This window comes from Haliotis asinina, chromosome 4 (genome assembly GCF_037392515.1).
Source record: "Haliotis asinina isolate JCU_RB_2024 chromosome 4, JCU_Hal_asi_v2, whole genome shotgun sequence".
NCBI lineage: Eukaryota > Metazoa > Mollusca > Gastropoda > Lepetellida > Haliotidae > Haliotis > Haliotis asinina.
Genome location: NC_090283.1, coordinates 55,712,959 through 55,728,940, shown reverse-complemented (window position 1 = coordinate 55,728,940; position 15,982 = coordinate 55,712,959). Strand labels below are relative to the sequence as shown.

General features: G+C 41.2%; 2 protein-coding genes and 1 pseudogene across 2 annotated transcripts in view; all 3 read right to left on the bottom strand.

The window, feature by feature from the left end:
* Nucleotides 1-314: 314 nt before the first annotated feature.
* On the bottom strand, nt 315-5,163 carry LOC137281019 (uncharacterized; annotated as a pseudogene).
* A 2,132-nt stretch (nt 5,164-7,295) lies between these two features.
* Nucleotides 7,296-15,826, bottom strand: LOC137281694 (perlucin-like protein). The gene is made up of 6 exons (XM_067813101.1): nt 15,672-15,826; nt 11,273-11,440; nt 10,614-10,718; nt 9,672-9,785; nt 7,884-8,118; nt 7,296-7,507 (listed from the first exon to the last, which is right to left on the bottom strand). Exons 1-6 carry the CDS (start codon nt 15,736-15,738, stop codon nt 7,495-7,497), a joined length of 702 nt encoding a protein of 233 aa, XP_067669202.1. The 5' UTR covers nt 15,739-15,826; the 3' UTR covers nt 7,296-7,494.
* Nucleotides 11,397-15,982, bottom strand: part of LOC137281693 (uncharacterized) — a 24,215-nt gene continuing 19,629 nt past the window's right edge. The window contains exon 9 of the mRNA XM_067813100.1: nt 11,397-11,443. The gene's annotated coding sequence lies outside the window, so the exon portion shown is untranslated. The remainder of the gene's footprint in view (nt 11,444-15,982) is intronic.

The window sequence follows — 15,982 nt, the reverse complement described above, 5'->3', positions numbered from 1 at the left end:
ATCAACATTCAAATGATACATGAGGGTTTGATATCAATTGAAAAATCTCGTTCATGATTAAACTCACTATACAAAGCTGGTCTCAGGTCAGTAGTCAGGCGCTCTGCGGCACGGCCACCAGGCCGACAAAGCTGGTGAATTATCTACTTATAGTTACTGTCATTAAATTGATTTTACACGTGTGCTTCAGTTATTGTTACGTAGCTTCAGTAAATGATCATCTACATTGTAATTACCCATCATTGACGGTATATATGTTAGGGAAAACACTTCTCGGTTTTGGTAGACAATGTAAAACCATCGGGGTCGGGTAATCCCTCCCCCTACGGTTTTACATTGTCTACCAAAACCTCGGAGGAGTGTTTTCTCCTATACTGCTTACAAGTCAGGTTTTACATTGTTTTACATTTCCAGAAATCAGAAATTTACATATAATTAATGCCACAACCAAATTTCACATTCATGACTTGTTTTAATGCGTGTTGATGCCAATGGCATCGGGCTACACATAATGTGTACAGTAAGGCCGAACACCCCTGTCTCCTCTTCGTTACAAACTAAACCATAATACAAACATCTAGATTTCCAACAATATGAGGAGATAAGCAGTAATCAGGGGGAAGCATTTTGCTTAAGTAGGTTATAAACTATTATCAGTCTGAAGCACCCCCACTACAGAATAACCAGAACGTTCTTCTCTGCCAACAACTGGTGTCAACAACCTGTTCCTAGTCACCATCATGGCCGCAGTGTCATAACATGACATCATGACAGTGTCTTATAACAACAGCTTTGTTGTTCCCCGCCATGTTGATATCGTTGGTATATATCTCCGAGTGTTCCTACTCACCACCATGGTCTCGACAATCATTGCTTTCTTGTCCTCTCTCATGTTGATATCGCTGCCCACTACAAGTCGCATGCTGACTGTGTGGGGAGATGGGTTATACACCCCGAACATCGGCCACAAGGGTTGACTGGAGTCCACGTTGTCTAACATTGACATCACTTTGTTCTTCTTTACATCAATGAAGACAATCTTATTCCTGGAGTCATCATAGACAACACCGTAGAGCAGTGTGTGTGATGACCCTGCTGTGTTGGGGATGGTGTCAGGTAGATGCACCACTTCCTTTCCACCCTTCCAGGTTTTCCTGCAGATACCCTCGTGAGCAGTACAGTAGCCGACGGTCATACTGTAGGCATAAGGACGACGGGCTACGTAGGGCGTTTCGTCCATCTCTTCCTCAGCACAGACACCAACCTCCAGGATGATGGAGTTCTCTATGAGTCTTCTGTCCAGTCCGACCTTGGTCTTCGTCTCCCAGTACTGGGAACAGCTATCGCGGGCGAGGGGTACAGTACTGCATGTCCCCCAGTCTCCCTTCCGTTTCAGTTCTGGTGTACGGTGTCCCGTTAACCAGGTCTCCCTCCGTTTTGTTGTGTGTGCTCACAAGGTTTACTTCATCTGTGTCATACTTCAGATGTATACCTACAACACATAAATGTTGATTAGATGCTGATGATATCAATCACTGATTGTCTGACTATTTCCAAACCCCCGTCACATCGATGGAATATTGCAAAACATAACGTTAAACAACAAAGAAACGAGCAAAACCTAATCTTCCGAACGATCTTTTAAAATCGTAAGATCGTGAATTTCAGTTTCAATCGATGATTGTTTGTGTACCCGCCATAAAACGTCCGAATTCTGTGATGGGATTCGGACCTTGGACCTTCTGATCGGAAGTCAGATGCCCCCTCCACGGGACAAAAGAGACATACCCGAGCAGGAAGCTGATATGAGTTTATTACTTCAAGCCCTACCACATAAGATCGGATGAACTGAATGTAGCATCCGTTGGTATGGAAAGAAGGTACAATAATTCTTGTCACCTGTCATCACCGACTCAGAAAACAAAATTCATTTCTGGATGCTGCTGATTCAAAATTACTGAAATCATACTTGGTCAACATTATCAAGACGGACCGGAAACAATAACAACATATAACACGTAAATAAAACCAAAACGCACTATATAACCAGAACACCCGATTCAGTATCATTTAGTGAGGTCGTGACCTCTAATGAAACTTCTGGTGCCTTTGGGCGATATATTACCTTATTATTTATAGTAAGTCATGTCACTGTGTTGGTCCACGTGGTCCTAAAGCTATATAATCAACCGACCAGTAGTTAGGTACGAAATGAAATAGGCGCCGGCCAAGAACGCGCAAATATTGACAAAATCTGTACGCTTGATTGATGCTTATTGTAAATCTTCACCTGATGGTCGGCTCCCAGAGCATGAACTCGACAGTAAACCACGTTTGTTTTGATCCCGACCACTAAATTTAATGGTCATTGTTAAGTGTCATATTTAGATAGTTTTGAGGACTTGCCCAACCAAGCCTGAGCTTTTTTTTCATAATGATAGCTACGCCCCAATATATACGTCTCATATATCAAGACTTTTGTACCCGCAACGTGGTAGTATAACTGAAACTAACTTCTCTGTCAGAGCACTGGAATGGAACTGATTAGCAGTGAGTAACCTTAGGCGGTGTCACCTCATAAGGTGTCATATAGCCGCGGGACATTCCCTGTACACAGGCTAGAAAATGAGATTTTTAATTCTTTTTTTTTCTCCTTTTTTTCTTTTTTTTAGGCAGGATAGCAAACAGTGTGATCACATATCACCAAACAGGCGAGAAGATCACAGTTAGATTTTGTTCCAGTACCCATGCTTGGAGTAACAGGCGACTAACTCGAGCCCGCAGGGCACGGGGAACATAAACAACCCTCGAGGGTACATGAGCCCATGGCCCCGAGGGACCAGTGAACAACGTATTTATTTTACCGAAGTACTTTCTTTGCATCCTTTAAACCTTTATTTTCCCAGCGAACATGGTATTTTGATAAGTCATGCATTAGAATTGTAAGTTTTTCATCACTGACAACTTTAGTGATAGCTTCTATTTCATGAGCACTATCAGTGTTTAGCGGATTCAGTTCATTATTCACATTTTCTTCTCGCTCTTCCTCTTGTGTTTCTGGGGTCTGAAGTTCAAGCTCTGCAATGAGATTTTCATCCGGGATTGGTTCTTCTGTTGTGGACCTTTCCAACTTGTCTATAGTTTCTTTCCCATCACAAGTTTATGTTTTTCAACGATTCTGTATTAGATAACTGCTTCTGGGAAGTCTCTCTTTGATTTTCCTTTCAACAATGATTGACTGCAATGTACGTCCATTGCTTGAATCTGGGATTGACACAATAGACAAGTCATCAAAGGACGTGGCAAGTCCTGCATTTTTCATTTCTGAAAGAATTGATAGCTTTGACTTTTGACAAACTTCATTCCAGTACTGCTTTTGAAGCTGAAGAACTGTATGTGGCTTTCCATTTTTGTCTTCTCTCAACAACAACAGGGAACATGAATTTGCATTTCATGAGACAACTAATGTTACAAGTTCTGTGGCTGATGAAGTTGATGAACTTTGTTGTTGTGGGCATATGCGGTCTCAACAAGAGACAACATAACTTTTATGTTAGCATTCCCATTGTTCTTCGGACAATCCGACACAAAAGGATGTGGAACGTGATGAGACGTCAAAGGAACAATAGGTTCAATGGTCTCCTCAGTGTTCATTGCATCAATAGATGAAAGTTTGCCTCAAGTTTGCGATTAGTCTTAGCTGCTGACTTGAGCTTAGCCGAGAGAAGTTTGCTTGATTCAGACAACCTGGATGGGATTATTGGTGGTTGTACTCCATATGTTTCATGCAAGCATACCTTAGCTAGATTCCATATTTTTTCGTCTCTGTCAATCTTGAACACTCTTGTTTTGTTCTCTTTGAAAGAAACAAAGAAACAATACTGATCATCCATTGCATAAATTTCAACTTGAACTTGCAGATAATATCTTGATGGAATAGTAGAAAGTAGAGGCACTATATAAGGACATTTGATCTCAACAACTGCTTCTATTTGCCGTGTTCGTGTTGCATACTGCCCCATCTGGTGATACTAATATTTTCACTCCTCTATTTTCTAATGGAAAGCATCCAATCTCATAAAGTGCATGTTGAGGCAGAAAACCAGGCATGAATTTTGTGCAAAATGTTGCCATTGCAAATCTTTCATACTTCTGCCCATGATCAATAGCTGCCTGAATTTCATCTGAAAACCTAGCGTGTTCTTTTCCTTGAACAACATGCATGTACCCTATTAGCTTTCAAACCCCCAGCTCCAGTTGCTGAATAAAGAACACTGCCAGTGACCAATACTTCCTTTCGAAGATAAAACCATAGTGAACTCTGCTGTTTGATGTACTGCGGTACCAAGTCTTGAATATAGGAAGCCAGGCTTTGTTTCTCATCATCTGAGGATGCCAACAGGTCATCAATATCATACAAAGTACAATAATTTGACAAGTGTGATAGACGGACAAGGGAATCTTTAAGGAATTATTGATTGCCATGAAGATGTGCCATTTCCGTACACAGGTCATGCTGCAGTTGTTGTCCAGTGTCAATACATTCTTGTATTTCCATCAATGTGGCAAATATCATCTGAATTACAAAACAGTACTTAGATTATCTATAATGTTCTCCACCCATGTTTTTCAACTTAACTTTTCAAGAGCATTCTGCTTCTTTGTCATTTCTTCTTCAAGATGAAGGGCATGGTCACTCAAAAGTGCCACTAACCATCTCAGTTGTGATACAACAGTATTGAACGACAGGGACTCAATAGGATCAAAAGTTGCTAGGGAAGCTTGTAAATCTTTAATTGCAGATTGTTCATGGTTGAATTTATCTTGCTTCATCTTCAGAGTCATGCCATCTTCTTCCTTGCCAAGCAGACTAATATCACCCTTGTCATCCTTGAGAGCAGGAGTAAACTTCATTCCATCAAGTGAAATGCATACACTGCTTTCGTTAGCTGCTTCAGCAAAAGGTCCTGCAATGTTTTCACAAAATCCACGAGGGAGTCTATTCGGCCAGTCGCCGTTGTAAGGATCAAATTTTCGTAACACATCTTCATTTGGAATGGCCAAGATAATGTCTGCCTCTTCAGTGTTGATATGGCCAGGTAAAGAGTTCTCCATAAGAAGGGATCCGATACACTGCCACCCACAGAGCAGACGAATTGCCATCCCTCCACACTTAGACATAAATAGTTTCAAAAAACATTTACTTTGCCACGAAAACCTCATTTGTGTCAATGACTCCACACGAAGGGCTTGAATTGTCTCATGAATGATTTTAAATGTCAGCCCCTCAAGGTCAAGTCTTTCAGACACCTTCAAGAAATCTTCAATAAAATTACCATGCCCCGCCTTGAACACATTTTGATTTGCATCCATAAGGAGGGAGATTAAGTTCTTTTCAGATTCATCTTGATAACGTGAGTACCGCTTTGATAATCTGTCACTTTCAGTTTCTGTGAAACCACTTGACCTGACAACATGATGAGTACACTCAATGAAACAACCACACCTGTCACACACTGCATCTCTGTTAAAGTTGTGAACACAAGACAAGTTGACCTGAATATTTTGGCCACACTTTTCACAAAAATGTCACGACTGATTTCATGGGCAGAACATGAACCATTATCATCCATAAAATAACTGTTTTGTGGAACATTGTCACCTGAATCAACAGCCACGGAATATGGACCATAGGCAATATTCACCATGGATTTCCTCTGCTGTCTGGTGGATTGGTGATAACTGAAATTCCAAAGCGCTGTGGTTTTCCTCTGACGTGTCTTTGATTGGGCCACTACTGGTATTGTCAACACGTGCTGTGCTCAGGGATAAATGTGCATTTTGCAGTGTGTCCAGTCTTGTTGATAGGCTTAACTCTTCGTTTAACTCTGTTTAATGACAGCTTGTACTTTCTCCGCCCCATTCTAAATATAAAACATAAATGCATTGGTAAGTAACTCTACATAATCAACGAGGGAGGAAAATGACATAATTACATAGATACTTTTCATTTTTGAACACTTGACAGGAATCACAAGTGAAAGAGCATTCAGTATGCTTTTCAACTTTAAACTCGTTTCCGGCATGGGATTGCAGGATGACGGCTGTTGCGGGAGGGCAGTGATGTGTGTACGTACGTGTGTGTCAGCTTTGCGTTTTTGGAGAAGTTTGTCATTATTTTTTACGCTGAATATTTGCCAGCGCACCGTTAGGTGTAACTAACAGAGACGCGGATATCAACACAACCGGATACAAAGGTAAGATTTAAACCTTTTTAAATGTTTTGATATGCTTCGGCTTGTGTCAGTGGGATTTCCTAGACAGTATTAGTAACTTGTCATGATTACTGATTAGTATTTATTTATTTATTTATTTATTTATTTATTTATTTATTTATTTATTTATTTATTTATTTATTTATTTTAGAATAGAATGATTATATCATCCAGTGTTAGATCAGATGTAAAACATGTTGAAAGTTGTTTTGATTCTGAAGTAATATCTATAGTTGCTTTTATTTCTTTGTTAATTCTGTTCAGAAGCTGTGTGACAGTCTAGCGGAAGGATGCTAACTACCATATAACTTCCTTTAAGTTTGTTTACAAAACGTTAAGCGTTGCACACCTCAGAAGAATTTATGCCCCCAGTGGTACTTCTCTCAGCTGCTTTCGATAATGACCCATCAGTTATTTCCTACAGGCCATTCTTATCAACCTTAGCAAAACGGGACTGTGGAGGGACGCTCTTTGGACAAGATGGAGTTGTTCCAGTGGAAGAGGAAACTTCTGGAGTGCTCTGATTGGTGTCCTCTGGAAGATCAATATGCAGAAACACATCATTGACTTATTTTTTGCCTGAATCATAATTTAAATTTGGAATATTTTTAAGTACAGGTATGCCTAGGATTTGCCGAACAGTTCATTTGTGAATAAAGATCATTGTTGCATATTATTTTATGACTCTTTAATTACTTTATTGTTATCTGATCACATATACATATGTGCCACAGGATTGTAATCCCCATCATCTTTGAAGGATTCTGCCAAGACTTTGCCGTCTTCGAAGATTCTATCAAAATCCAAGAGAAAGAAAACTGAGGTGGTAATCATCCTCCAGTGTGTAAATTCATGCAGCGAAAGTAGTACCGTGTTAGTGCCAACGTATTAATGTGCGGTTATTAGCCTATAGTTTTCAGGTATTTCGGACACTATTCAACAAGGGTAATTAACCAGTCAGGTTGCAGGAAACACCCACTGTTGGTTTACAATGATGACTGAAGAAATTAAGAAATGACATTGATATAGCATCTGGTTTATTTCACTGGATTTGTCCTGATGTTCTAGTGTCAGCCAGTTGAACCAATCCCTGACGTCACTGACCTGACACTGTGTTGTCAGATTACGTTTTAACACACAAGTTCGGTCGTCCCTGGGTCAGAAGTCACGTCGAAATCATCAGTCCAGCAGCCTTACCGTTGGACCGCTCGACCGCTCTTTACATGTGGTACCTGTAACAACAAGAAACGGAACACTCAAGGTAGTGTATCTGTCTGTTGAAGATGGGTTTTTTTTTAATGTTTACGAGATCTCACGGAAAGCTGTACAGTTCCGAAACCGTGACCCATTCGCAGTGAAACAGCGATGGAGTAGACTGAAAGACAGTTTATGCTGATAATTCTCGGAGAGGTATTAACCAATGAAATATACACAACTCATCTTTGTGTGCTGAGACGGTGGTGTAGCCTTATGGTTCGCTCGTGTCGCTGAAGACCCGGGTTCGATTCCCCACGTGCATGTATGCGTGAAGCCCATTTCTGATGTCCTCCGCCACGGGATTGCTTGGATATTACTAAAATCGGCGTACGGCCATACTCTCTCACTCACTCTTTGCGTGATGACACGTGGACTACTTGTTCTGTGGGTGACGACTTTCTTCTTCGTATGCCAACTGGTGATTGTTCAACCCAACTGCACAGTGACGGCTTCATCACCGGCTCCCAACAACAGCATTGTATCTGGTGTGCCTTTCTACATGCTGACATCTGGGCCGCACAAAGAGGGACATCGTGCTGTATACCAGATGTACCCTGTGATTGCGTTGAAGGTACATCTCTCATGTCTGAGAACAAAAGCATGACTCTCGGGCATTCATTTTGAGAACGGCATTTCAGGTTCGAATTCACTCTATAAATAATGCTCTGCACAGCTAAAGATCTTTTCCTGACGTGAGTTCGCTTGGTACTCAAAAGTGCTCTGTACTTCACTAAAAAGTGTATTCCTTTATACATGTACATCCTTGGTAAAATTCAGTTGCTCGTAATGTGTGTATTCTCATATTTGCATACATGCATACAAACAGAGAAACACATGCACACATACATGCACACATACATGCATACACAGAGAGACGATGTTCACATATATGAATGCAAACATGCATTAATCTCAAACCTTCCACATACATACATACATACATGCATACATACATACATACACACACACACACACTCATACAAACAAACATACATACACACACACACACACACACACACACACACACACATACACACATACATACATGCATGTCATTTCTGCTAGAACGGGCTGGAATGGAGGGACGCTGAGCCCGGAGTAACTGCTTGACACTCATCGCTGCTCATCGACAGTAACAGTCCTCCTTCACTCGTTGAATGTACATAAAACGAAACATATTTCATGAAGCGAAAAATATTACGGTATTGGCATGGAAAAACACTGCACGTCATCCTATCTTCGAAAGCATTAAATTACATAAAAAAAAAACACACATTCTTAATTTTATTTACAAACTGAGGTTTAAATATTCAATGTGAGTGGAGATAACCTATCGCCATTTATGCGGCATTTTGTTCAGAAGAAGAATCCATGACAATGTCTAGGGACTTTACAGCAATATAAGCGGCGCCCATGTTAGTGTATTAGGACAATAAAACAACAGACGGAGCACACAGGATGTTATGTGAGGATACTGGAAGAGCAGAGGTGGCGTTTGTTACATTGCATGACAGCATTAAAACAACAGACGTGACACCAATGACAATGTGTTGGGACATGAAATATTACAAGCTGGATTCATGGTAATGTGTAATTATAGCAAAAGAAAATGGTGTGCATATAATATGATCTCTTTCTCTGTTTCTTTCTTCCCCATCCATCTCTCATTCTTTCTCTTACGCCCTCTCATATTTTCTTTTTCCTCTCTTGTTCTCTCTATCCTTCCTCTCTCGATCCAACTCTCACTGCTCTCTCTTTTCTCTTTCCTTCTCTCTGTCTTCCTCTCTCATCCATTCTCTCAGCATCCATGGTTTCAAATTCATCTTCAGTGAACAACAAATATTGCATTTGATGGTAAACATAGAACTTCCCTTCTCGTAAAGCTAACACTACAATAGTACAATAATGCTAATGTATCACAATACATATCTTGATACATGCTCCATATTACATGCAGACACAAACTGTAAATAGACGGTAGTCAACTTGAATGTATGCCTTTTCATATGAAATGATATTTGGACATAACTGGCTGTTTGAGAGAACAGTACACAAATACGTACAAAAAAAGTAAATATGAATAAGTACAATAAAAATAGACTACAATAAGAATAATGAAATATGAGAAATCATAGGTACCTTCTTTCATACAAATATACGCATACTCATCGATGCATTGAAAGTTGTTCCACACTCCAAAACTCAGATAGTTCAGGCCAGTGCACTGTTCTATGCCTTTGAAGTCGGGCTGACCTGAAATGAGTGAGTGAGTTAAGCTTTACGCCGCACCCAGCAATATTCCAGCTATATGGCGGCGGTCTGTAAATAATCGAGTCTGGACCAGACAATCCAGTGTTCAACAACATCGGCATCGATCTGTGCAATTGGCAACCGATGACATGTGTCAACCAAGTCAGCGAACCTGACTACCTGATCCCGTTAGTCGCCTCTTATGACAAGCATAGTCGCCATTTATGGCAACCCTGGGTTGCTGAAGGTCTATTCTACCCCGGACCTTCACGGGTCGCTGACCTGAAAGGACGTATACTGACATTTATTAAAAACCTGAAAACAAAACCGCTATATTCTGTTAGAGAACCACCATGTGGAGTAGCGAAATGTTTACACATCACAGTGGTCGGAAGAACTGTATGTGGGACATGACTATCAACACTCTTCAACCGTTCCACAGCCTTACAGCTTAGAGATACAAATTTTATCTTACGCTGGCTATGCCGAAATAAACATTGAAAACTGACATAATTTGGAGCCATTTCTGTTTTGCTGAACCTGGGGGTAACTCTCAAACGTCTTTCACGTATGATGTGATATTCAATTTATTTGATCGATTGAAGGCTCCACATCATCGCTTTGCGTTTGTAAGTTACTGTCAAAGGTGCTTCTTTTCGTTTTCCACAGGTGTGTCCCTTACATGTGCCAGGATGGGGTAATTTGGTTTTAAACCAAACCGGATCGTTTCTATCATGATCCTTGATCTGTCAGTACCTTTTCAGTCGGCGAGAATTTCACCCAAAAGAAAGACACTACCCAAGTTACTTCTGGCTTGAGGCAATGTCATACCTGATCCCCAGTTAGAGAAATTCAGTGCAGATCCGTCCGTCCAGCGAAAGGAACCTTCTTGGATTAGATCATTTAAACCGATCCAAATGCGCGCAGCTGAGAAACCTTCAACACATGGGAATATGAATTGGTCACTCGTTAATTGTTCATTTTATACAAAGAATATAATTTGTCTGCTTCATGTGCTTAAAGATATGTAACACAGTATGATTTTGAACAGCATGTTCAGCATTGTTATCGAAACATAAAGCAAAATAATCAGCTGTATTCAGACCACAGCTGGATTCAGACCACAGCTGGATTCAGACCACAGCTGGATTCAGAGAGGTCACCAATGTCATGGTCGTAAGGGAAGGGATAAATGATTCTTTTTACATGAGACTCTTACATGAGATTCTATAGCTGACATAAAATATATAATACTTGACATATATGTCATAATACTTGTATTCAGTGCCTAATACAAACGTATTCTTTACATGGTTTAAATCCATTTAATACTTGACACAAATATATTCCATACTTGACACAAATGTTTTCCATACTTGGTATAAATGTACATCATACTTGTATTTCATATCTGTCATAACCGCATTCTATACCGGCATTCCATGTGTAAGAAAAATGTACTCTTCACATAAAACAAACGTATTCCATACTTGACAAAAAAATATTTTCTGCTTCGCCGTGAATGCTTGCAAGATGTGCGCCTCTTTGTTGACAGTCGTTCTCAGCAGATTGCCAGTTTTTCCCGTTAGAGGTAAAGAAGTAACAGTTGTTTGTTCCGTTGTTCTGCCAGCCTGCTGGGCAAAGTGTTGTTGCTGCTGCTGCTGCAGAGGAAATATATCAAAATAGGAAAGTGTATAAATATGTATGAGATTGTCAACTTACCCTTCAAAACTGCAATTAAGGTGTTCTTGCCGTTGATGGACTGTGTGATGCGTATGTGTTGATAACGTTTATGGGCCGTTTGATATGAATGTGCAGATGCTGTTTATGGACTGTGTGATATGTATCTGTTGTTGCTGTTTATGGACTGTGTGATATGTATCTGTTGTTGGTGTTTATGGACTGTGTGATACGTATCTGTTGTTGGTGTTTATGGACTGTGTGATATGTATGTGTCGATACCGTATATGGACTGCGTCGTTTGTGGCTTCATTAAGTATGTGGAGATTATGATAATGGTCTGCTGGGTATATCTAAAACTGCTCAAGGACACGTTTTTAGTGCGGATCTGTCAGAGCGAGATTACTGTTGATTACGTGTGTAATTGTAGCTTGTTGTCGGAGTGCAATGTTAATGCAATACTATACAGTCAGCCAGGTATAATGTTGTTGTGTTGTCTGTATGTTTGCGGAACGGGTGCAGGAGGACGAGTGTAATTTCATGTAATAGCGGAATACTAATAGCGAAACTCATGTATATTATATACTACTGCTCTGATTCAGTGACGTTTCTAGTACTAACCAAAAATAAAGTGTTTCTGCGTAATGTGATGGAAATTCAGCTAGAGCAGTGAGGTGCAGATGTTACTGCACTTGTGCCAATTGTGACTTCTTTACAACGTTTGCCGTATTCTTGGTAATACTGTTCATAGAATGATTTCATAATGGCATTCAAAGGGCAAGCTTTGGAGTGCTAGGTCTGGTTTGTTCGTATACAAACTAGTTGGTCATGTAACAAACCTTTTTATCTAGCCTCATGTAAGAATGTCGAGTTTTGATTAGTCCACGTGACTCTGATAAAATACCATGTACATCCATGACGATCCGCGAGCGGGAGTATAAAAGTCGTGTACTCCCGCTACGAAATCGTTCATTCACAATCATTTGGATTCTGATATTGGATGTTCAACGGAGCACATTCCCAAGCCCTCAGCCCTCAGCCCTCAGCCCTTACCCTGACACAGGTGACGCCATTTTGAACAACCCACCTCCTCCTCAAACAGAGACGATCTATAGAGTCGCCGACCAGTGCGGCCACGGAGTGCCGAGCCTGTGGTCTCCTCCCCACTGGGCAAGTCCCTTCATAAATGTACCCATTTTAAACCCATAAATTGTAAATAGTCATCACCAAAATATCCTTTTATGACTTACCTCATATGCTTTTATTTATCAATTGTCTCATTGTATATATCTCATTCATAGTCTTACCTCATCTACCCCCTTCCCCCCCACCCCCTTATCCGCTACCCTCCCCCCATGCCCCACAATGAGTTCACCATTATTAGCCTCATCTCTATTCTCCACCCCCACAAAGGAATTTCCAAAACTTACCTCACCTCACAACAGACACATGCAAAAACCTACTTCTTTGCCCCAAATGCGGATCAGACACACACGACATAACCGAATGCACCTACACTACATATTGCATACACTGTAAAACACAAGGACACACAGCCAAACAAAACACCTGACCCATAAAACAGACACAACTTCTTAAACTTAACAAGCACCTCAAACACACTGATCTGCCCCAACCAGCCCCCCCCCCCCCCCCCGCCACATCACACACTACACCTTACTCTCACTCTCCTCACAAACCCCATCCAACACATCCACATCCTCAACCTCCTCCCTCTCCCCATACCACGTCCCATCCCGCCCAACCAAACCCGCCCAACCAAACTCTCCCGCCAGAACCTCCCCCCCCTTCCCCATCTATCACACCCAACCTCTCCCCCATTCGGCTCATCAAACCAACCACCAAACATCCCAATGGGTACACACACACACACACACACACAAACCCACCACACAACCCCAACCCAACCCCAAGCCCAAACCACCGACCCAACCTAAAACATCCACTAAATGCTACCTCCTTCCCACTCCAGCTACCACCCCACCCACCTCCTCCAATCAACCTCAGCATCCTAGTAAAATTTATAACCACAATAGCCCTCACACAAAACCCCACTGCCAAAAAAATACACACAATTGCCCGCAAACTCGATGTTTACCATAAGCCCCTGGCCAGTCCCCTCATAGCTGTCAAAACTCTTTCCTAAATTACCCCCACTAAGCTGCTCTAGCATACCTACCCTGTCTATCAAAATTATGTGCCCCACCCATGATCTTTTATAAACTGCTATTCCAAATTACTGCGATCATGGCTCTGATGCAATGGAACTGCAACAGTCTCCGAGCAAACGGGCATGAGCTTAAGGCACTCATCACCCAAAACAAAATTGCCCCCTAGTTAATCTTTTTACAGGAAACAAAATTATCCCCCAGAAATGCCTTCAAAATACCAGGCTTTTTTTACATTCGGAAAGACCGCCCTCGGCCTGTAAATGACCCCGGCCTCCCTCAGGGGGGCTGGACATCTTCATTTCAGACCAATTAACTTACTCAGAAATTGATATACCAACTTTAGACCTCGAAGTCCTGGCCATAAAAACCACCATTAAAAATAAAGAACTTACTTTTATACACATCAAAACTCACAACAACCTCTCGGACCCATATCCCCCAGAAAACGGCACCCCCAGGGCAGCATTCTATCACAAACTCTCTTTAATTTCATGATTAATGACATTTTCCCTGAAAAGTGGCCAGAAACAACAATCGCCAAATTTGCTGATGATATTTCATTTTGGATCTCTTCTACTTCTGTTACACAAAATTAAAGACCAGTGCATGTTAAATCACCTTCAAAATTGGGCCCATAAGTGGGGGTTGTCTAAACAACCCGTGGGCATCTTATTTAAAAAAAACAGCATATGCAAACATATACCCCCAAACTAGATTTAAACAATCAAAAAATCATTCTCGAAATGGAAGTAAAATTTCTAGGAATGACGTTTGACCAACACCTAACATTGACTCCCCATACTAATAATTTGGTCAACAATTGTCAAAAGATCTAAATCCAATGAAATGTATTCGTGGCACCACATGCGGAGCTGACAAACAAACACTAATAAACATATACCATTGTCTTACACAGTCGAAACTGGACTCCGCCGCTCCAGTCCTGCACTCCCTCTCCCCCACCAACCTCCAAAAGACAAACTCCATTCAATATAAAGCCCTCAAACTAGCCCTAAGGGTGAGGACTGGCACCCCCCTATCCGCGCTCCTCCTACTCACAGGCATCCCTTCAATCAGCACAATAAACCAAACCGCACTCAATTACTGGGCTGGGGCCCAACATAACCCCATTTATAACATCATTAAAGCAAAATACACCAACATGAAAAATCTACTCTTAAAAAGTTTAAAAACAACAAAAATATCGCACCATTCCACTCACATCTCACCAGTTTGCCTCTTTCCTCTCGGCATCCTACCAACATGGTCCCATCCAAATTACTTAGGTTTATCCCCTCCATTTACCATTTTTTGGGTAGGTGGTTTAATTTATTACCAGTATTTATTATTAATTCTACCCCCACCTACCCCCTCGGCGATATTGGCTAAACGTTAAGAGCCGACTTAAAACCTCAATAAACTGTAACTACCAAAGTCACATCACCCCGCAACGCCTCGGTGACGACGCGAAATGAGAAAAGCGTGCATCGACAAGCCTTTAGTAACGTGCTGTGCATCGAGGTCAAACGATTAGCTGGTGTTAACATGGCAGCAATAAAACGTGTTGTGTTGCGTGTTGTTTTGTTTTGATTTAGTGAAAACATTCAGCTAGATAAATGCGTTATCACGGGGTTTTATCAGTCCCTCCGGCTCGGGGAATACAACCTCACTCGGGAGTGATAAAACCCCGTATTTCAGTCTACACGATGTAATAACTTATATTAGAAAATCCAATTAATCAACTCCACCCATTTTGTTATACATCCTTAAATAAATATTGCATGCAGTCGAATGCTTAGATTATTCATGTAACCTGAATAAATCGGAATTTGGGTTAAGGACAAGGGTAATCTAGCGCTCACATGACGTGGGAATGCCATCCTACACATGCCTTACCCCAGGTGTGTAGCCTTTATCCAACAAGACACCGAACACAGCGCGCAGTCATGCAAAACAAGTCTATATAGTCAGACGCAATGAAATATCCACTTTGTAACACAGAGTACGCAAAACTCACATTGTGAAATCAGCAGGAAGACCATCGCAGTGTTGAAAATATCATGTACATATAGGAACCTCTTCATATTCAGCCACCTCCTACTGGTTACATACAACTACGGCAACTGCACGTTCTTCTGCGTGGTGTCCTAAACACACATCTCCTTCATCAGATATCGTATGGCCTAATGCACTCTATTCACTGTTGGGCAATCAGTGAAGTATGGCAGACTAGCTATCTAACAGGGTGGTGGTGTATTATAGAAGCGGTATCTAGTTCATACTCCGCTTGAAAGCTCACATTACAAGTATGGCAGAGTGTTATGTCAG